This window comes from Aulonocara sp. 'chitande type north' Nkhata Bay, linkage group LG12 (genome assembly GCF_057382095.1).
Source record: "Aulonocara sp. 'chitande type north' Nkhata Bay isolate Kocher_YH1m ecotype deep benthic linkage group LG12, A_spYH_male_GT1.1, whole genome shotgun sequence".
Taxonomy (NCBI): Eukaryota; Metazoa; Chordata; class Actinopteri; order Cichliformes; family Cichlidae; genus Aulonocara; species Aulonocara sp. 'chitande type north' Nkhata Bay.
This window is the reverse complement of record NC_141355.1, coordinates 16,325,751-16,348,364: the sequence shown is the minus strand read 5'-3', so window position 1 is coordinate 16,348,364 and position 22,614 is coordinate 16,325,751. Positions and strand designations below refer to the sequence as shown.

The 22,614-nt window shown below is 40.6% G+C and overlaps 3 protein-coding genes and 1 long non-coding RNA gene across 5 annotated transcripts in view; 3 read left to right on the top strand and 1 right to left on the bottom strand.

Annotated features, from left to right (window-relative positions):
* The window catches only part of tcf7l1b (transcription factor 7 like 1b), a 30,491-nt gene extending 26,434 nt beyond the window's left edge, over positions 1-4,057 (top strand). The window contains exons 8-12 of one of the 2 annotated variants that reach the window (XM_086313829.1): positions 1,592-1,732; positions 1,843-2,005; positions 2,102-2,209; positions 2,400-2,451; positions 3,059-4,057. In XM_086313829.1, the coding sequence (XP_086169955.1) occupies positions 1,592-1,732; positions 1,843-2,005; positions 2,102-2,209; positions 2,400-2,451; positions 3,059-3,549 (955 nt within the window). In that variant the 3' untranslated portion in view covers positions 3,550-4,057. The remainder of the gene's footprint in view (positions 1-1,591; positions 1,733-1,842; positions 2,006-2,101; positions 2,210-2,399; positions 2,452-3,058) is intronic. The other variant, XM_086313830.1, reaches the window with a different exon arrangement.
* A 3,676-nt stretch (positions 4,058-7,733) lies between these two features.
* tgoln2 (trans-golgi network protein 2) lies at positions 7,734-13,053 on the top strand. The gene is made up of 4 exons (XM_086313827.1): positions 7,734-7,964; positions 9,962-10,686; positions 11,154-11,237; positions 11,323-13,053. Exons 1-4 carry the CDS (start codon positions 7,901-7,903, stop codon positions 11,326-11,328), a joined length of 879 nt encoding a protein of 292 aa, XP_086169953.1. The 5' UTR covers positions 7,734-7,900; the 3' UTR covers positions 11,329-13,053.
* Positions 12,920-15,372, bottom strand: LOC147317147 (dual specificity protein phosphatase 18-like). The gene has a single exon (XM_086313828.1). It carries the CDS (start codon positions 15,370-15,372, stop codon positions 14,701-14,703), a length of 672 nt encoding a protein of 223 aa, XP_086169954.1. The 3' UTR covers positions 12,920-14,700.
* A 1,771-nt stretch (positions 15,373-17,143) lies between these two features.
* On the top strand, positions 17,144-21,444 carry LOC147317146 (uncharacterized). The gene is made up of 3 exons (XR_015131809.1): positions 17,144-17,680; positions 18,154-18,639; positions 19,198-21,444. It is a non-coding gene; the product is annotated as an uncharacterized LOC147317146 (long non-coding RNA).
* The last annotated feature ends 1,170 nt before the right edge of the window (positions 21,445-22,614 follow it).

Genomic DNA, 22,614 nt, shown 5'->3' with positions numbered 1-22,614 from the left:
GTGAGACGGTGGACAGGCAGTGGTGTCAGGACTACAAAGGGATGTAAGGTCTAAGTCTATTGGAGACAGGTTCAGCTTCTTAAATAGAGCAAATGCATTATTGGCATTCAGGGCTTCTCTCCTGTCTTTTCTTTGAGAGCTAAACTTCTGTGGTCAGGCCAGTGTTCTGAGCCACTCCACATGTGTGCGCACACACACACACACACACACACACACACACACACACACACACACACACACACACACTGAAGAGATGAAAGGGCTGAGAATCGATTAGGACAAATCAAAGCTCATCTGAGCCAACACGTCCCTTCAGACTAAACTCTCTGACCCTCTGTCAAAATTGGAAAGATTTGTAGGGAGCCTTCCGGTGTTAGTATGAGATGAAATATTCAGAGGGTTCTCTGTGATCAATAGCATGTGTAACTCCATCCTGAAATGAACTCGCAACAATCAAAGCACGCCTCACACAAGGTTATTTAATGCACCAGACGCACTGTGTGCCAAATATTGTGCCAAAATTTCTGCTATCATGGAGATTTGAAATAAACTCGCGGTGAGGCTCTCTGACCCAGGAAGAAACCCACTGAAACGAAGACGTTACACGAAACACTTTCGACAGTATCAGTAAGATATAAGTTTAAAGCGTAAGTGTAAAGCGTGAATAAAAATTTATGGCAACAATGATGAACACTAATGGAAGCAATATCTTCAAAATACGGAGCTTGACTGCATGCCATCACTCGGAGCAGCTTGAGTTATTCACTGGGGAATAAGTAGGATGTTTACAAGGATAGCTGGTAAAGGTTTATTACCAGGGGAGTCATAAGGGTCCTGTTTGTTTATGCAGTATAAATTATTAAGAATATCAAAGACGAGGGGGAAAAAAAGGAAAATAACACATGAACTGAGAATTAGCTCCTGTTTACTGAGTTGTTTTTAGACTTTTTATAAGACAAGAAGTTTGGTTTGAACACATGTCGCTGAGTGTGACGGTTAGAAATCATCACATATGTAGGTTAATAAGGCACATATATAATACATATGTGTGGTGTCACTAACGACAGCCTGTGTAACATGCTAAAACACTTAAAAGAGGTGAATGTTCCAGTCTTAACATTAACTAGAGTGACTGATCCTGGCCTGTGGAGCTTAATTCCCCCTCTTGTCTGTTACAATGCTCCTTTGTATTAACTACTGGAAATTGAGAGAAACACTTTGTAAAGGTGTTCTGTGTGGACGGCTGTCAGAGCGCTCTCCGCGGTCTGGGACGTGGTAAGGAAAGAGGTTTCAGGTGTCACAGCCCTGCCGTTGCCATGGTAACAACACACTCCACTTTTCTTCAGCCTTTGGTGAATAAAAGGCCTTTTGAAAACGTCTTTATTTGAACAAAAAAGAAAGCATGTTACTCATTGTGTGTATGAATTTAGTCTAGACGGAGGCAGTAGGCACAGTGAATTTCACCCCGAGGGTGAGGCAGGGCGGTTATGTGCCAGGTTAGCTGAACCTTTTTTTTTATGCCATGTCAAGCTGACAGAGGTACGCTGTTACATTCCGCTGTTAAAACGTTGCCCCCTTTTTGCCCTCCCAGCTTGGTGTCCAGCCGTTTCTCCCCTCACATGGTCACCCCACCTCCGCACAGCCTCCACCAGACCGGCATTCCTCATCCGGCCATAGTTTCCCCGGCCATCAAGCAGGAGCCCAGCGGTGACATCAGCCCCTCGATGCACGCGTAAGACGATTCAGCAAAACCTGCCTTCATTGCTGCTCCTCGTTATGCTAAAATCTACTCGTGCTTACTCGGTCATTCACACGGCTACTTTCATTCTTGTTTTGGATTAGCAGAAAGTCCCCCGTTCCTGCCAAGAAAGAAGAGGACAAGAAGCCTCATATCAAGAAGCCTCTGAATGCTTTTATGCTGTATATGAAGGAGATGAGAGCCAAAGTGGTGGCAGAGTGCACTCTGAAAGAGAGCGCGGCCATCAACCAGATCCTTGGAAGACGGGTAAGCAGTGCAGACAAAGGCGTTGGAGTTTACACATACATATATGTGTGTGTGTGTGAGAGTGTTTAAATGTCCTTTGATATACTCTGTCCACAGTGGCATTCCCTGTCAAGAGAGGAGCAAGCCAAATACTATGAGCTGGCCAGGAAAGAGAGGCAACTTCACTCCCAGCTCTATCCGGGATGGTCAGCACGAGATAACTATGTGAGTGGCACATTTCTGTTCTCAGGTTTCATATCGTGACTGGATGATGTTTAAATTCATTTCCCTTTAAAGTTCAGTCCAGCTATGACTATAGAAACTGCCCTTTTAATCTTTGAAGTGAAGTCGGTGAATTTTGTTTGCTTTCACTATGAAAAAAACTGTTTTTAACAGCATTGTTTCATGTGTGCAGGGAAAGCGGAAAAAGAGGAAGAGAGAGAATAAACCAGACTCAAAACCAGAGGGTAAGGGGCCATTTTCTTCCTGACTGGCTTTATTTGGTTTTTTTTCCCCTCTCACATTAGAGAAGAAAGAAAAATTGTAGGAACTAACAGCGAGGGCTTTATTTTTCTTGCAGAGCTCAAGCCCAACCTGACACTGCACATTTCTTCTGTTATTTTCTTTCCCCCTTTTTTTTATTTCTGCGTGAATTTTGTCCTTCGCTGGCTCTAACTAACTCCTTTCCCTGCTTTTATACTTTGACAAGCAGCTTATGAGGTTCATTGCTAATAGTGGTAGGTATGTCTGCTATTGTGCAATCAAGTTACCACGGCAAATTGGCCAAAAAAGGGAGCTTTTCACTCTTTAGTGCACATTTTGTGTACATTTTGTGTTGTTCCTCTTTTGATCCATGCACACATACCATTCGTATTATGCTGTGAACATCCTGTTTCAGTCTTCTTGTTGTCAGTTTAAAAAAAGGTCTTGTTTCTAACTTTAACATCGTGCTTCATTGCTTAAATAATCACTCATTCACTTCTGTCGGACGTGGCATAAAGGGACTTGCACCAGATTTGAAGTCAGCGGCGGATCCATAATTCAGTTTGCTCACTTTTCCTCGTTTCCCCGCAGACTTCTCGATAAGAAGCAAGAAGCAGTGCGTGCAGTACCTGACCTCGGAGAAGATGTGCGACAGCCCCGCGTCGTCACACGGAAGCATGCTGGACTCACCGGCCACTCCCTCCGCAGCCTTGGCCTCCCCCGCCGCCCCCGCTGCCACTCACTCTGAACAGGCCCAGCCGCTATCGCTCACCACCAAACCGGAGGGGCGCATGCAACACCACTTCTCGATACCCGGGAAAGCTTCCGGGTCCACATCCTCCTCTTCCTCATCCTCCTCTTCCTCCACCCCTTCCTCTTCCTCCTCCCAACCCACCATGTCCATCCCCGTTGGTACTTCAGGTAGCCAGTCAAACACACCCATCCTCACCCGGCCAATCCCCTTCACCTCTCTGCACCCCTCCATGCTGTCTCCCCCTTCGCCCTTCCACCAGGCCCTTCATTCCCATCATGCCCTGTTCCAGTCGCAGCCCCTCTCCTTGGTTACCAAACCAACTGAATGAATTCACAAAGGCAATTTTTCTTTCCTCCCCATTTATTGTGCTGTATATTGATTGCTTTTCTTTTAAAAAAAATAGTTATTAGAACAACTTTTTTTTCTAAATAATGAAAAGGATGAAATATTATTGGTCAATATTTGACCGTCTCCTTTTCTACATCTCTCAATGAAAACAAAAATGTATTTTTTGTAAAGTTTACTGCAGAACTGGTTTCTTTTTTTTTGTTTTGGTTTGTTTTGGTTTGTTTTTGTTTTTGATGCATTTATCCAATGAACCTCTTGTATAAATGAACCTATGTACATAGTTTCTTTTATAAAAGCAAAAAAGAAACAAAAAACACACTTTTACTTTAGCCAAAACCTGATTAATGTTAGTATGAAGTTTAAGTCTTAGTACTGGCCAATAATTGCAACCCCCTTCTCCCCCCCAACCCCTCTTTTTTTTTTTTAATTCACGAGTGTGTGCCCCTTCTCTGACATGTTAAATAAACATTTGAAATTGTTTCTTAAAAGAAATATCTCAAGTCTGTCTTTTCAATGCTGTTTCTGGTCGTTTAACAAGGAGAAATTGCTTTAACGAGGTGATGTGGTTTGGATTAGCGTTCCTATAAAAAGTGACCACAGGGCATGACACTGTAGGTGTAGAAAATCACATTTAAAGACAAGTATGATTCTATCAGGGCTGCATTTAAACTGGAGGGGGCAGCCAAACAAAAAACAAACACAGCTGTCATTTTTTTATGCCTGCATTATCCTTCAGCGCTAACGTGAGAACGTCTTCAGCAAAACCCTCCTGACGGTGGCAAAGACTTTAATGTTTAATAAAGCAGAATTAGGCTAACCACACTGGAAAATGAGTGCCTGAGCCAGGGTAATGGAAATTTCAAGCCCGGTATAGACGCAAATAAAAAAATAATAGCCATCTGCTCATTCTTGGAATGTGGCATCCCTCAACAATGACTAAAAAAAAAAAAAGCAGGTCAACCCTCCATCCCAGTGCACCGTACCCTACTCGGGCTCCCCTTTTTTCCTTTTGCACTTTTGCTGCATCTTTATTCACCGTTTGGCACACTGCTTAGGCTTTAATTAACTCAGAGGTAATGGGATGGAGCCCTTGGGACCTCATTAGGCATTTCAATTAGTGAAAAAATACACAAGGTAGGTTACAGTTTTTGGTGGCTTTGGAGATGAGTAGTAGTGCCAGGGATGGACCAATTATGTGGGAGCAGAGGGGGGGAGGCCGGCCAGGACGAGATAACTTGCAACCCCTCTATCTACCAATTTAACTTAAGCAAGATGTTACCTGCTGCAGGGAGCTGGGAATTGTTACTTTTTCACATGCATTTACATATAAAGAAGACTTAACGATAACACAGAGAACGATCTGTCTGTCTTAGCTGATTTTCTACATTCAGATGAAACATAAATAATCAATGACATTGTCACAGAAGCATCATCCATTTGCCGCCAGCAAAAAAAAAGGTGACCTGTGTCATATATATTTTTAAAATTCACTTTAAACATTGTTGTAAAACTGCAGAGCGGCGGGACTGAGGATGCGTTTCTGTTTGGGGCCTTATATAGTAGAGGCACCAAACTGTCAAGTGTGCCCTGCTGTTTTAAGCAATCATTAGGCACAATAAGCATTTGCTTGTTTGCCATTCTATCTTACATCATTCCAGACACAAACTGCTCGTGCTCTGATGCCACGGCTGCCTGCTCTGAGCCACCTCACCAATCCATCAGTGAAATTACAGGTAATGAGTTGTCAAAACAGTCAGCAAATCTGTCTCCTCGAGGCCATGCATGCAGCCTCAATTCTCCAAAGACAGTACCCCTATTATGAAGCCCAGTCTCTAAGTGAATAAGTTCATATGTGCAGGTAAATACATTTCCATACCCGTGCCTGCTTATTATTGTTATTTTTTAAATGTTAAATTGGTCTTGCTATATTGAAAGAAATATTTTTATTTAATCACACCATCCACTTGAAACCAAACAGAGGCTATCTTGCAGTCAGCATGTAACACACGGCTGTTTATCTCGAGTAACGTGTCTGGATGCTGCTCTGCTCAACATCTGCCATGTAAAGCACGAGGTCAGATTTAATACATGTTAATTTTTGCTCATTAAATTCCTCCAATCTCTTGCCAAGGTTCCTTTTTTGGGCCTTCCTTTGATCTTAAATTTATTCCAGGTTAACCGTTTGATACTTTACTTGCGTAATGCTGCCTCTAGATCTCTTATCTGAGAAGTCACTTAAACTGTGAGCTGCAGCACATTTAAGGCAAGGCCAGTGTTTATGCATGAGCATAATCAGGAAAAAAAAGCTGAACCTATATCTGCCATTGACTCTGTGACCTTATATTCCTACTAATTACAGGATGCTTCACATGCGGTTTCCCAAAGTGATATTAATTGATTGTTTCTGTAGCATTCACTGAGCTGAGCAAGCCTCAGCTGGCTCGTTTGTGAAGACAGGTATGGCTGGCTGTGAGCTTAAGAACCTCCGTAATGTATTATTCATACCCATTTGACCTTAAAGATGGAAATGCAAATGGATGTCAAGAATGAGAGGGATCATCGGACTTTTCAAATGTCAAATAGCCTGCCACAATTAAGACAAATTCATTACAAGAGCCTGAAGGTCTCCTGCACCCAACTGAGATGTAAAACACCTCTAATTAACATTTATATCATTATCTCAGAAACTGCTGAACATGTTCAGCTCCAAGGCCAGCGATATTGGTATTGTCATGGCTTTGTTTTGTGGTGTTTTATTTTGGCCATTGCTTACTAGAAGAAATGCTTTTCAATACCCTTTAAGCAAAGTTAACCTACATAGATAATGGCACAAGTAAAGTGTTTGTTTTTTTAAATTGCACTACATGCCAATACTGCCATCTGCTGATAAGGTGAAATGACACGCATGAAGGAAAAATATCAACAATGCCTACACTTAACCCGTGTGTGGCAGTATAACACAAACGAGACCCCCATCTCTTCTTCTATGGTGGATAAAAGACATTGAGAATAACAAACACAACTTTTTTTTCATGAGGTCAAATAGGCGTGCCCTAAATTTGTGTAATGTGTGTAATTTTAGTGGTTTCCACATAGCTTTTAAATTAAACCAAGTCGAGTAAAGACAGAGCTGCCTCGAACATCCCTGTCTTTATACATATATGGAATTAAATACAGTAATACCTGCAGGCATATTTGGAGGAAACGGGGGGATTTTCCTTTTCTCTGTTACAACAATGGTGAGACACTATGACTGGGAGCAGGACATGAAAAACTGTCCCTTAACCTATAGTGACACGTCTTTATCATAATTTAAGCACCAAAGATATTATAATTGATTATAAGTAAGCTGAAAAAAAAAAGCTATAAGTAAATAAAAATAATAAATATAAAATAACTGTATCTTGTATGGTCACCACTGTTAGCCACAGGTCCTGTGAAGCCTTTCTTTACAGAGTTTGCACGTTATCTACATCCCGGTACTCTGGCTTCCCCTAACAGTCTAAAGACATGCATGTGATTAGGTTAATTGGTCATTTAAAATTGCCCATAGGTGTGAATGTGAATGCTTTTCTGTGCCTGTGTTAGCCATACAAAAGATTGGCCCCGCCCACCCTGCGACCCTGAACTCGATAAGTGGAAGAAAATAGACGGATTGACTTAAAAAAGAGAGAGAAATACAGATTAGTGTTAGTGTCTGTTAATATGGCTTTCCAACAAAAGAAGCAAGGCGAGGTGCACATGTTTGATGACACTGAAAGGTTTTTCTATTGTAACACCTCATTTGAACGTGTCAAATCTCGCCCCACAACTACCCCACCCCCGCAAAAACAAACAAACAAAAAACAAAACAAAAGCAAACCCAACTTAAACAAGCAGATCCACTTTGGTAGTGAGCTGAGACGAAATAAAATCATAATATTGAATCAAAAAATACAAAAGTATAATGATTTCGTGCCGTATACTACCATAGATGGGCTCTAGAGATTCAGCGGTGTCGCAGGCTGAGCTGGGCAGCTGAAATGATAAAACTGCACAATAAGAAGGACGTGAAAGTAATGAAACCACAATCGCCACGCTTTCTCCGTCAGCACGTTCTTGTTATAAAAGCATGTAGCCTCTAGGTGGCACTAAACTTCACTCACGTGTTTACAATCGCAGAAGAAGAGAAATGCCAGCTCGTACACGGAAGCAGGCCGGATCTGTCAAACCTCTTGAACCTGTCGGCCTGCGTTTGTCAGCTCGGATTGCGTCGTGAGCTCTGAGAAGACGCAGCTGAAATTAGACGGATTCGGGTCGCGTTTCTTTGGCGTGTGGACACAGCCGACACGATGAGGACGGCTTTGCTGCTGCTCACTATATCTGCAATATTCCTGTGTTTCAGCTCCATCGGAGGTGAGTCGAGTTTTGTTTTTGCGTTTTTATTTGGCTTTAGGCCTGCGTTGGTTGAGCACTTATGGAATTCCCCACAATCCCTGATAAAGATGATAGGCGATATATGTCAAAACAGTCCTTTTTTTTAAATGGAGAAAGGAGAATAGACTGATTTACACCACTGTAGAAATAAATAAAAAAAAAAGAATAATAAAACAATAAAATGAGTAATAAAAACTCGTATATATTGCCACGTTAATGTGTTGACATTTTTTAAAACTGTAAATTTTAATGTTTTATTTTTATTTTTAATTGCATAATAGGTGCTATTTATTCTGTTTAGTTTTTTATTTGAGCTTTTTCTGTTATTTTAATAATCTTGACTTTTTCCTCATCCTCCTTGAGCAGTCGGTCCGGTTTAACAGGTTGGCTCACAGGTGTTACGTGAATAGGATATCCTTCTGCTTCTTAAGAGCTTGGGAGGGATTGCGCTCATCCAGTCTCCTTTTCCTTCACCGCTTCACTTTTGCGATATAATTAACTTATTGTGATCTCTTGCAGGGGAATGTGTACTTGTGCTGTACTCTACTATACACATCTGTGCATAATATTCCCTGTCTTTACAGTGAATATAGCAAAATATGGATTCACATACAAGGTTTTCACCGTAATCTGGCGTAATTCCTCCCAACTGGAGGCCAACTGACACAGGCGATATATCCATACCAATATTTGGTTATGATTTAAAAACCCCGACAATATTCGGATATATTGGCCAATATATATAGTTTATTTTTCAGACACATGAAACTTAAAGAGATTTCCCTGACATTTGTTATGCACTTATTTGGTATTAGTATTTATTTATTTATTGTCATTGTCAAGAACAATGAAATTGCGTTTGGGGCTTCCATACAACCCAAAAAAAAGAAGAAAATAATAAATACCCCTTTGTTTACTCGCCTAAGCTCTGCCTGACGTTGCTTGTTGATTTTGTGGTACCTGTTGTCAACAGGGAAGTTGTAGACTGCCCTTTAGTTGGCAAACAATGCAACATTAAGACTCCTAACACGATTAAAGGGTGTTTCTACCTTTTTCTTCTTTACTTTCTTTAATCAACCTTTATAACAGGATAGGTGGAGTGCCAGTATCGGCTGATAATATTGACCCACCAATAAATCAGTTGGTCTCTACTACATATATTTCCAAACCTGCTGGATAAAACTGTGGACACTGTTGGATCATTTTGTCCGTAGCATAATGTTAAGAAAATTACTCATGAATTATAACTTATTGTACAGATCTACATTCTTTTAGTAAAAAAAATCTCAGCATTATTTATCTGTTAATCATGGTCTGCACCACTGATCCACACAAGTCATGTGACCAAATACTAATGGCATATAGTGTTCACTCTGCTGATTATTGGCCCAGTTGAAAATCAGGATGATAAAAAATACTGGATTCCTAGTGCGTGTTGCTTATATCTTTGTGTTTTTGTATGATTTTGTAGTCAACCTAACAAATTAATGAGGTCAGCTGACATATTGTAGCCCACTGACCTTTTGCTTTGCATAGTGGGTAATCCAGCCTTGATAACTGGTGTATTAGTCCTATAGTAGTAGGTCTACGCAGTATGTCACATATGTAAGCAAATGTACTCAAAGTGTCAGTGGTCACTGTCACAGTCTAGTATTATCCACGTCTGCTATATTGTCCTTTGATTTCTGGAATGTTTTGCTGCCAATCTTTTTCATGGCAGACATGATTCAATTATGTAATTGAGTAATCCCATTTAATGTAATCACTTGGAGGAAGCTGACAAGAAAAATGTTACGAAGATATCGGGAGAGAAGAGAAAAATAGATTAAATAATATTTCAGAGGTTTGCACTGGAAGAAATAAGTAGTGAGGATAAACAAGCAGATGTGCATGTAATGTAATAAATAGTTAATTCAAAATCCCAGTTAACACATTTAACATTCCATTAATACTGAGGCTCTTGTTTTTGTATTCAGCACAGGGTGAAGTCTCCCCAGATGCAAAAAGCCCACCAGTAAAAGATACAAATGGAACAGATCAATCTCAGTCAAGCGTGTCTGGTAACCACACCGAAAAGGCGGCTAACGTATCAAAACCTGAAGAGTCACTAAGCTCACCTACGAAGGGTGTGAGTACATCAGCTGAACAGCCCAAGGCGGTCGAGAAAAATCCGGAAAGCGCAGGAATTGAAACAGATACACAGAATCAAACTGAAAAACAACAGGAGGATGGAAATGATGAGCACGATGGAAAACAGGATTCTGGTCCGCAAACCCAAGGGAAAAACAAGCTGCCCAATAAGACAGATGGGCAAACCAACCAAGCGGAGCCTGAAACCAAAGACAAAGAAGAAGTAAGTCCACAAGCCCAAGCTCCTACAGAAAACGATTCTAAAAAAAAGCCAATTGAAAGCACATCCACAGAGAAACTTAAAGATGAATTGAGCACCATGGAGGAATTCCAAGGAGGTGATGTAGACGAGGACGATGGGATAGATGACAATGAGGAAACACCAAACCATGCTAATGGCGAAGAGCAAGGAAAGGATGGTGTGGAGCAGACTAAAAGAAAAGAGGTGAAAGTTCCATACGACCCATCCAAAATGATGGAAAACGGGGAAAGCAGCCATTTCTTTGCCTACCTCGTTTCTGCAGCTGTGCTGGTGGCAGTGCTCTACATCACTTACCACAACAAGCGCAAGGTACTTTTGCTGTTAGACCGGCTTGATGTCCCAAGTCTTGTACCCAAATACACACATAGAAAAAGATTTTTTTTTTAAATTTAACTTTAAAGTTTGACTCTGGTGTTTAAACTAACATAAACTGCACCTTGAACCTTGAACTTTGAGCCTAAAATATATTTGGCACCTGTGGTTGCCTTTTGAGGCGCAGGTCATTTCCTGTGTAGAACACACACAACAATTACGTTGAGAGTTGTGTAAATTTCTCCACTGAGCTTAAGGAAAGAAACACATTTCCCAGCTGTTCTGGTTTAATGCTGAAAACCACTTTTACATTAGCTAAAGCTTTTTTTTTTTTAACTTAGTTGTCCATTAATGTGTAGCACACTCAGTTCTAACATTGGCTAGCTTAACTATCCTTATTTTGAAAATCAGACATCTTACAGCAGTCCAAACCAGACTTGCCTGATCTTTTTTTTCGCCACCAGATAATCGCCTTTGTTTTGGAAGGAAAGCAATCCAGAGCCGCACGTCGACCTAAGTCCACAGAATACCAAAAATTGCAACAGCAGGTGAGTGACTTTTATAAAGAAATACATTTCTCTGCGGCTCTTTTCAAGAAATGTTGTAACTTTTCGATTCTTTCTTTTCTTTCAGATTTGATCTCAAGCCAGCTGTTGGCTGTTTGAAATGAAGGAGTGCAGATACCGGTGTTCGATATATTACTGAAGTACTCTGGGTTACACCTCGGGTTAAATGAACATTCTTCTATTTTGGACCTTTTTAGATGTTTATTGCATGACTATGCAGGTGACACGATTTGCCTTATTGAGGGAATGGGGGAAGTGCAATGAAGGTAAAATAGGCATGCCGTTTTTGCACTTGTGTCATTATTTCACTTGTAGTTTGGCCTGACAAAGGTCCTTGCTCAGGATGTTGAAGTAGCAAATTCCAGCCTTACTCCTAAATAAGCCATCTGAATCGTTGTAAAATACTGTAATGTGCTTTTTATTTGCGGTTGTTAAAAATGTCTTTTAGAGTTTAAAAAATACATCAAGATTTCATTAAGATGTAAAAGTGTCATATTGGAGGTCAGACTCTGCAGTGTAGGCCATGTGAATGTTGTAACAACCGTAATCCAGAAGGAGGTAATGGCTTAAATATAACCATGGAAGAAGGAAAAGTCACTGCTCTCATATCTGCATGCTAAATACAGCCACAGCCTGGCACAAATATCGGAAAGCACATCTTTGCTTTTAAGGTGGAATGTAGAATCAATGAGGACTACAAAGTTAGTGTGTGGTGATTGTGTAAACAGTGTTTTATAGCAGTTTCCCAAATATAACTTCATTACCAGACTTGTTATTAGAGGTTGCTCCTTATTAAACTGTTCTACCTACGCTAAATCACCCTATGTGGGCAGCAGCTCATTGATGCACCGGTACAATATTACAATGTTTACGATAAACTGATTGCAGAACAGAATCTGACATTTGAAAGTTAAAAAAGACACTTTGATGGTTAATTAAAAAAAAAAAAAAAAAATTAAAACCATCTTTTTTTTTCGTTTTTGTTTGTAAGACTTTCTAAGCGGGCGTTCGCGTGAACTTTTTTCCATTTGTTCAAGACTACTTAAGTGCACGATTAGCAATGCGCTGCTTAAGGCTGGAATCTATATTTAGTAACACTAAGCTGGCTGTAGGTTTGTGTTGGATGCAGAGATGAACGTACTGTCAATGCTGTGATGCAAACTCGTGGCATAAAGGGAGCAACCGTATGATGGCCGACTACTCCTTTTTAAAAATTGAGACTTGTCTTAGGTTTACTGGGTGCGCATGCTAATCTCTTATTTCAGACAGTATGTCGAGACGACCAGTCTTTTTCAAAGTGGTGTTTAAAGATCTGAAATCTATCCATCATGTCTGTGGTTTAGAAGAATATTTTTACGTTGTACCACTACATGTGTGTCTCGGGGATGACCACTTAAATATAAAGATTTCACATTTACTCTGTAACAGATGTGTGTTTATGTTTAAAAGAAATGACAGACTTGTGCCAAGTTGTGAATGAGTTTTACTGTGATCCGTGGCGTCGCTCAGATATTGTACCCGTTTTCCTCAGTTTCCTCGCTGTTCGTTGCAGGTGGCGGGCACGTAAAGCTAATTGTGTAAGAAATAGAGCTGTTTTCTTTTGACTTAAGGAATCCCATATTATGGTATGAAAATGTATATTTTTATTAAAGAATTAAGTGAAATTATCTTTTTTTGTTTTGTTTAATGAAGCACTGTAATTAGCTAGAAAACATCATGGCCATGTAGACTTTATTTCTCTGTTGTAAGGAGTGACTGTCCATTTAAAAAATAAAAACACAAAGAACAATAAAAAGAAGCTTTCTTGCTCATTAGGGTGAGAGGTGAGCCAGCTCAGTTGTATGCTTATTGGAAAAGAAATGCTTTTTCTACTGTCTTGTCTCAGTTGAGTCGGACTTGTTAACAGCCTTCAGTGTCACAGCTCTTATTTTGACTTTGAGAGTAAAAAGTATCAAAGCATTAATGTTAAATAGTTCAGTTAGCAACGCTGTGAATGCAGGACTTTAACTTTTATCTAAATGTACAATTGATCCACATAAAAAGTATACAAAGAGTTTATTGGAGTTTCTGAACATTTTTAAAAGCAAAGTGAGTGTTGAATCAGAGCTTCCACCTGAGCCCTCAGAGTCAGCTGACTTTGTTTTTCATGCATAAACTTTCTAGATTATTATTATTATTGTTATTATGAACATTCTGAGTTACAGGGTCTCAAAGTACATAATCTGATATCTGACACGAGTCTCCCAGCACTTTTGATCCCTCCCCTTTACATACATGAGATGGCCACATTAAACTTTCAGAGTTGAAAAACGTATTTAAGCTCAGATCCAAGACCACAAACAAACTATTTTCAAATCAGTGACGCAGAATAACAGAAACAAGAACCGATAACCTGGATGTTTTTCTGATGACTCATCTCCCCCCCCCCCCAAAAGTACAATGTGTAAACTTTACATTTTAATAATGCATTTATATAGCGCTTTTCGGGGCCCTCAAAGCGCTTTACAATACCACTATTCATTCACTCACTGGTGGAGGCAAGCTACAGTTGTAGCCACAGCTGCCCTGGGGCAGACTGACAAGCGAGGCTGCCATATCGCGCCATCGGCCCCTCTGGCCAACACCAGTAGGCGGTAGGTGAAGTGTCTTGCCCAAGGACACAACGACCGAGACAGTCTGAGCTGGGACTCGAACCGGCAACCTTCCGGTTACAAGACAAACTGCCAACTCTTTGAGCCACGATTTTGATACTAGGATCATCTTCCAGCAATGATTCCTTATGACTCAAGAGAATTTCATGGCTGCCATTTTTCTTCGATCAGTATCATCTGAACTTAATAGTTCAGATGATACTATTTGCCTTATTGAGGGATTTGGTTAATTTTATGTGGAATAACTCAATGAGAATAGCAATCACTCATTTATTCTGTTGTATTTTATAAGCTTTGAATCCTTTAATATGACATCCTGTAATTTTTCAGATAAATGTTGTGGTAAAACAACATACCACAACATTTATCATTAACAGACAGTGGAGCAGCATTTAGTCACATTGAGTAGAAGCCTACTACAAGCCTATCTTTAGAGCTCCCATTCATGACAAACGTGTTGTGGTAAATCTCACTCTCACTGGATGTTTGAGCATTTTGCAGAATGATGGAGGGTTTATATCTGCAAGCGGTTCCTGAGCTCACCAAAAATCTCACATAATCAAGCAAGAGGTGGCCAAATGCACCATGGGAAAACCACGGCAGGCATAAATTATACAGTAGCTCACTGTTACTCTGCACAACTGCCCATTATTATGAGGGCCTGGAGGGAACGCATTCACTGTTTATGCTTCCTTTCAAGGCTGCACAGGATTTTACAGTTAAGGCCAGCACACTGCAGATCATTGTGAAATTATGTCCCACTTTCCCACCACACACAAAGAAGCGTGCTTCCCTCACAGTGGCATCATATTCCTGGCCTCCTCTTCATAAATGTCAGGTATCTCTCCCATGGATGAGGACACCATGCGGACAGAGTTGCAACCACGAAGCCCGCCCTCATACTGGATGAGCTGTTTCCAGAACCCGTTATTGGGTCTCACGACAGGGCGACAGGTCCTGACCCAGCCGTGGGCCTCTAGGAGGCTCACGCCGCGGTGCTTCATTAGGTAAGCCATGCACAGGGCTGCGGAGCGGCTCACCCCGGCGTTGCAGTGCACCAGCGTGCGGCCGCTGCTCTCCGCTGTAACCTGGATTTTATCCGCCACCTCGTCAAAGTGATCGCTGAGTCGAGAGACCGGGGTATCAGAGACCGGGATGTGGAAGTACTCCACCCCTGGAGGGGGCGAGACGCTGCCCTTTTTCTCAGTGACGTTGATGATGCAGGTTATCCCGCAGCCAGTCACCTGGCGGGGATCACCGGCCGCTCGGGCATTACTCAGGTAAAGACAGTCGGTGACTCGGCACAGACCCGAGAGAGCCGACGGAGCTGGCTGATGCATGGATAACGTCACATTCAGCGATGCTTCACAGTTTGTTCCTTTCCATGATACTAATCGCGCCAGCGCGCGCACGGCTGGGGCAGCGAGGTACATGCAGTGGTACGGCGACTCAGGAAGGCCAAACATCTGTGAGCGCGCAAGCTGGCGCCTCCAGCTGGATGGGGGTTTTATCAAGTGGATACCAAGGTCGAATTAATGAAATGTAAATACCCTTTCTTAGTGACGTACTAGGCAGCTTTATACTGACAGCTATGCAGTGGGTTTAAAGTGTGATCACAATTCAAATAACCTACACTGTGAAAACAAACAAACAAACGTTAAACATCCCAGTTTTAATGAATCATCAACGTTATGATTATCATGTAAATGACTTTTTAAAAAAAATCAAGATTTGCTGTGTGGCCTCAGTAATTGAACCCAAAGTGCAGGACTGGGAACAAAGCGAAAGCACACGACGAGAGACTATCAAAATAAGACAGGAAATAACCAGCACTGAGACCAGGACTGAGACATGAATTTGACAAAGAGATAGAAGATAAACGAGAATGGGAATGCAAAATGGAGATTAATAAACCTTTCACCAACTAAAGCAATCAGGGAACTAAAGGCACAGAAAACAACTGGACTTTAAGTTTCATGAAGATGTTTCCTTCATGAAACTTAAAGTCCAAGAAGCTCTTGGATGAGAGATGAAACATTTTCACGAAACGTAAAGAAGTCCAGTGAGTTCCCCCCCCCCAAGCTCCTTAGCCTACCATGACCTGGAAAACTGAGACATACAGAGCAGAAAACAGGATCATCACCCCCCCCCCCCCCCCCCCCCCCCACACACACACACACACACACAAAGCAAACATGAAAACTCTAAATTTAAAGATAATGTAATTTTAAGTTTATTTAAATGCTTAAGTGACTGCTGTGGTTTTGAAAGCAACTCATTCTTGCTTCTTGTCAGGTCTCTCAGACTAATCTTCCTCCTCAGTAAGTGGAATGCAGCCCAGTTGAACTGAGATCAGCTGATTAACTCAGCCAGTCAAGAATGTTCCAGGTCCTGATCCAGAAAAGCAGCATTTTATTTAGTTGGCAGGAAAATCAAGAGTAAAAGCCAGTGTCCCGCTTCCACCGGCAGCCCAGGAGATCCAACCCCTGGCAGAACCACATTCTTTGGGTCAGGATCTTTGTCCCCGTCTACATATGTTCCTCTTTCTAAAGCTTTTCTCTTTGATAGACACTATTTGTTTCATCCGTTTACCACTTCACCGGTTTTGTTCTTCTTGTTTTATGGAAACTTTTCATTTCTTTTTCTGAGAATTATCGGAGGTTAACAGCTTGTATCGGATTCTCTTTTATGCTCATGATTGATAACACACAGCCTAATGTTGTTCCAGTTTGAGATTTTTACAACTTGTTTCCATTTTTCCCATTGATTTGCTCTGAAATAATTAAGCCCTTTAATTAATAATACCTGAAAATTAAGGCTAAATTAAACTACGTTTGTGGCAATTTCTCGCTTAAATCTGATTAATGTGAGCTCTTTTGCTCATGAACTAAAATCAAGATAATAGCTAGGTGTCTGAAAAAGTATTTAGTTGGCAATTGTCCAGTTTTTTTTTAAGAGCTTTTATTATTTGCTGAGATTTACTGGTAAACTTGGCATTTTTAGTCGAGTACCCGCTATTTGAAATTGAATGTGTTGAATCACAGCACCGAGAAGATAAGAAATATTGTTCAAACACCAGTTTGGATGAGTGAATGAAAAGCAGGCGAAAGAAGAGGTGTGAGATTATGCGTGTGTACGTGTAGAAAGCACCTAACAATGAAGAAACATCAACCACTGGTTATGTTACAGTAAGCAGAATCACAGCACTGTAGTGTGCCTTGATTTGAGGTGGTTGCATGCAGGCCTTGCTGGTGGTGCCTGCAGGCAGTCCTCTCGTTGCCCGGGAAACACAGATGGTGGATGAAGGGGGCGCATACAAAAGACCATAAACCTGTGGCAGCAGCTGGAGACCGAGACCAGCGATTAATTCAGGTCTGCGCGCTGAGTGAAAGAAGTTACTGTTCTCATTAATACCCTCCGCTCATGTTCTTTGTCCCGAGGCTTCCGACTCCACTTTATCCTATTTTCCGTGGACTGGACTCCCGTCAGTGCGCAGCTGTTGTTGGCACTCCCACATCTGCTTCTCTCCGCTCGGCAGCCATATAGAGAGGACGCACAGCCGCGGTTCGTGTTAGTAGCGTGCTGCCACTCGATCCAACCAGCCTTTCAGTGCGGGCGTAATCACTGCGCACACACACGACGCCTGTTTTCCCGTCTGATCGGCTTGCGGTCAGCCTGGTAGAGGAAGACGAAGAAAGCAGAAAAAAAGGCGAAGAAGGAGCGATCTTTTCTTATCGTTTGGTGACAGGTGGACGTGGATCCCGGAGATCACTGGTAGGAAAAAAAAAATAGATAATTTATTTCCAATTATTCTGCTCTTCCGTTGCATTCAACTTTTACCCCCCTCTATCCCTCCCAATCCTTTAATAAGATCTATGTTTTTAGGCAAACACTAACTCCTTTAATCCCTCCAGTTGAGGGCCTAGATTATAGAGAATATGTCTTGTAGGTTGTAGGGTGTATACTCGTTTACCATAGAATATGAAAAATAATCTTGTAGTTATTTTTAATCTCAATACATCTCTCAATACAGCAGGATGCAACCTACCCTATATGTCTTTAATCTGCAGAGAACAAGCTGTAGTCATTATTTTTGCACTGATTTGCCAAGAGCAATGTCAAATAGTCCCAGCCTTAACTTAGATCTTCTAATATTAGAGTCACATCTAATATGAAGTATATATGAAGTATATACATAGTATATAGTATATAGACAAGTCCATTTGACTCAGTATTTTGCCTTTTAGGTACTCCCTGTGGATTCATCCACAGCGCTGCAGACAGAGACACACAGGATGCTGGGAGGATCCAGAAGGGAACCAACAGCAGGACAGGTTATGTGTACAGACTGGATTGTCGTCATTATCATCTCTAGGGAGGTCACACGGAAATTTAATAGCATTACTCAGTCATTTAGATAACTGATATTACTGACTCCTATCCTTAGTGACTCATATGTTTTTACAGTGGGTGTTTTTCAGTCCACCGTGTCTGATACTAAATATAAAGCAGTAAAAAGAAACAAAAAAAAAAAAGATGAAAGAACAACCAGTACCTGGGGGATCTTGTGAGGACAGTTGGGTTGTGTCCCACTTTTTTCTGCTGCTTTGTGTTGTGTGCTCTTCTCCAGTTACATCGATGGAAAAAGCAGATTGTTGGGGGGGCTCGACAGGACTTCATTGTACTCCCGGTGGCTTCGCTCCATTGCCCTCTACTGTGCTGCGTATGGACTGGTACAGGATCTAGCCACAGATTTATACCACTGACTTTTATTCCTCCACATTCACTTTTATGTTGTACACAGTGACTTCTTATATAAGTGCCGATGAATATAAAATACAGAGCCAGTTTTTTATGGACTCAGTCATGCTTTTGTGTGAGTGTGTGTCTCTGTGTGTTTGTGTTAAGCCTCTATGCTGGCACAGAGGACAGATAAATGAAGACCAGATAGAACGTGGGAGATCAGTTATGTGCTTAATCACTGACATTTATTATTATTATTATTATTATTATTATTATTATTATTATGCTTGCTATATGGTACTTTTCTCATGATTATGGTTAAGAGGTGAGATAAACCACAAATTGGATCATGTGACCAAATCATATTAGCATAATCTGCCCCTCGGGTGATTTTATTCAAGATTTTTGTAGAAAAGGAAATATTTGTCAATATTTTTCAAACCAGTACAAAACTATATCTTTGTAATCATGCCATCATTCGCTATATCTATATTATTTTATACTACACTATACCATCCTAATTCCCTTTATTGTGACTTGTCTTGCAGCGATGACCACATGGTGCCATTTTCCCTGCCCTGCACCTTCAGAAGAGCGAGTCCGTGTTCCAGTGTTTCCCTACTGAGAGATGACTTCTGCTTTTGCAAATCAGTGAAAACAGTAGTTCACTTGTTGCTTCGTGGTCAACATCAGTGTGCTCAGATTTAGCAGGGAGATATTTCATGGGTGTTGTACAGAATAATTTGATACAGTTTTTTTTTCTTTTGTAAGTAATAAGCGCGTCCTGGCCCGTTCTCTGACTTTATTTTGCTGTTCAAAAACAGTGACGCGTGCGGTGACCTCTACTCTTTCTAACCCTCTGATGGTTTCTTCCTATATAAGATACTTCAGTCAAAGCGAGCAGTGTTTCACCAAGACTCTATTTTGTGTCTTTTCATAGCTGGAGTTTACTCTGACAGATTTGTGCAAAGCTCTGATATTTGAAAAAAAAAAAAAAAGCTGCTAAATTGTGTGAAAATGACAAGTTCCCAATGTGCCATTCACACAGTATGTTTTTGTTTGTGTGGAAACCTCTAAAGTTGATCACACTTGTGTGTGTGTGTGTGTTACGGGAGTGTCTACGTGAGTGCACGTGTTTCTTTGCATGTACCCTGTACGTATGTCTGCATGTGTCTCTTATCAGTCAGATGAAATGTATTTGTAACGGGCCTGAAGCTAAAAGCTGCTTTACTGTGGTTTTTGTTTTCACAGCTGCACACTCAATAACAGGCCTATATTCTTTTAGCCACTGGATGTACCAGATAAGGGATAAAACAACATTTACAAATGGTTCTTAGCATTTGTTACAACCTCACTGAAGTAGCAGTTATTATGCTGATTTAGATCACAAGGATGCCATTGGAAATTAATGGTCTGTAGTTTTCTAAACGATGCCCGCTGGCATTAATTAAGTTGTCCCGATGCCTGCAGTCCTATCATTTCACACTGAAGCCAATTTCAGCAAATGCTAATAATTATGCGTAAATAGATTTTTACCCACATCTGGGTTGTACTAACAGTATCTCACTAATCTCTAACAGTACTAATATATGTGCTAACAGTTGGAGGATTACTAACCTGTATTGAGAATGCTGTTGGCTGGCATTTCTAACCCTAACTTGACTAACCCTCTGCTTTCTGCCCGCGGTCTGCAGCGCATATACTTCCTTTGCATGATTTTGCATCCCTTCTTTTAGAAGTTTAAATAAATCGTTAAAGTCGGGAAAAATGTTGCACTGAGCATGTCAAGAAGGGTTTCGGGACTTGGAAAGGGAAAGAAAGCGATTAAGCTCAAGGTGAAAAGACAAGCGGGAACAGCTGCTGACATCAAACTGGGTTGACCACACACTTACGAGCAATCATCGCAAAAACGATTGTGATCAGATTCAGAGAGGTCAGCCTTTACATTTGTACATGCTCAGTGCGGTCAACCTGCAGGTGAGTGCCTGGCTTGTTGTCAGCTCGGGCGGTGATGTCAGACAGAAACTGAGCACACCTCAGTGCTAACTCCTGATTGGTGCTGATACTAACAGTCCTGATCCTGTAAATGTCCATCTTACTAATGTCTTTGTTTGCTGTTCTTTGCTAAACTTTGAGTAAATCAAAGCATGCCCAGCAATACCACTGGACAGACCTACTATGAACAACAGTCATCAAAACAATTCACTAACCCAAAAGAAGAGTGTTGAACAGCTCTCCACAAACTAACAAACTAACCTACTAATGAACACATAACCTAACAAAAATTAACTAGAATCAATAACTCTCTGCTCAGAATTGTTGAAGCGCCCCAGCATCGAGGGGATGCGTCACTTACTAACAGAATGAAATTCAACAACGTGCTTGAATGTGTGTGAGAGGGAGAGAGAAGAGCGAGTGTGTACAAGAGGTGTATTTGTGTGGAAATGCAAACAAGTTGCAAACTGGCAGTGAGCACTGCGAAAACCTCCAAATACTCTTGCAGCCTAAATCTAATCCTTGAACCTCTCAGTTTATGTATTATGTGGAAGCAGCATGTTAATTAATGTTTACACTGACATAAATCATGTTTTGAAAAGAACAAAAAAGCAATACAAGCAAAATGTCCATAAGAACAGCAGGAGGTCTAAGAAAATGTGTTAATAAAGTTTAAAAACAATAATTTGATAGTGATTGTATCGTTTACTGTTTCATGAACAATTTCTGAATATTTTTGTAATGTTGTAACTTTTGTTTCTAAAACTTTGTATCCAGTTAATAAATTTTTTTGCAACATAGCGTTTCGTCATAAGTCTGTGGGCCCGTGTTTCCTGTCCTGTTTCGGTCACAGACGGCGTGGAGTTAGTTTTAAGCAACAAGCGCAGATTAGCAATGACACTCAAGGTTACACATTGCTTTAAAATGTGAAGACAATGGCCATCAGAACACAATTGGTATTGCATCTTATAAGCTCCAATTCAATATAAAATACTATGTATAAACCATAAAGTAGACAATATTGCATCAAAAATAATGAAAATAATATTGCTAGTGATTTGTAACATTATTTATTATTAATTCACAATCAGCAATAAATATATATGCATAATATATGTATATGTGCATGTATATTCTGTAAATACGTACATAAATAATATTAGCAATGAGTATAGAAAAAAATGACCAGATTGCTTCATATTTTGCATAAAGTAAATAGCTACTAGTTCATTTTGTTGGGAGCTGAAGGAGTGTTAGTGTAACGATATGTGTTTACGACCCATAAACACTGCAACACACTCATTGTGTCAGTGCCTCAACAACCTTTAAGAATTCAAGAACCTTTTTTTAACCTGATAACAGGGATGACATCATTCAACATTTATCTTTTGTGTTTGTTTCTGACAGCTGCTCAGGTATAAAAAAAGGATCTGGTTAAGGTCAAATGATGAAGCTCTGGTTATCTTGAAATGCTTACATACCTGTAGTACTTTATCTCTCAAAGAAATGTCATGGATCCTTAAATCATCATTAATGGCAGAGAAGCGCTGGCATCAAAGTGGGAAGTGGTTGTATTACTAAACTAACTTAAATATTATGCATGTGTCTGGCTGATCAGTCAGATCACCATGTTCCTCCTGTGAATTCATACATACAAACTGTCTAAAATAACTGCATTGTTTTCATGGATGCAAACTTCCAGCAGGGGGCAGCAACTCATCATGTTGGGAGATAAAAACGATGTAAATTCTAGCACAGGTTTCTTCTTATATTTAAGTCAAGCGGACACATATTTGTGATGGGGCAATGTTTCAAACTATTCTGTTGATACTCCTTCACATTTACATCAGGCCTGCTTCAAACACTGCATTTAAGATTCCTTTTAAACCACATTTTCAGCAATGTTGATTTTACAAATACACAAAGTGTGTTACAACTCAAAGGTGAAACAAAAGTGGTTAGTAATGTTA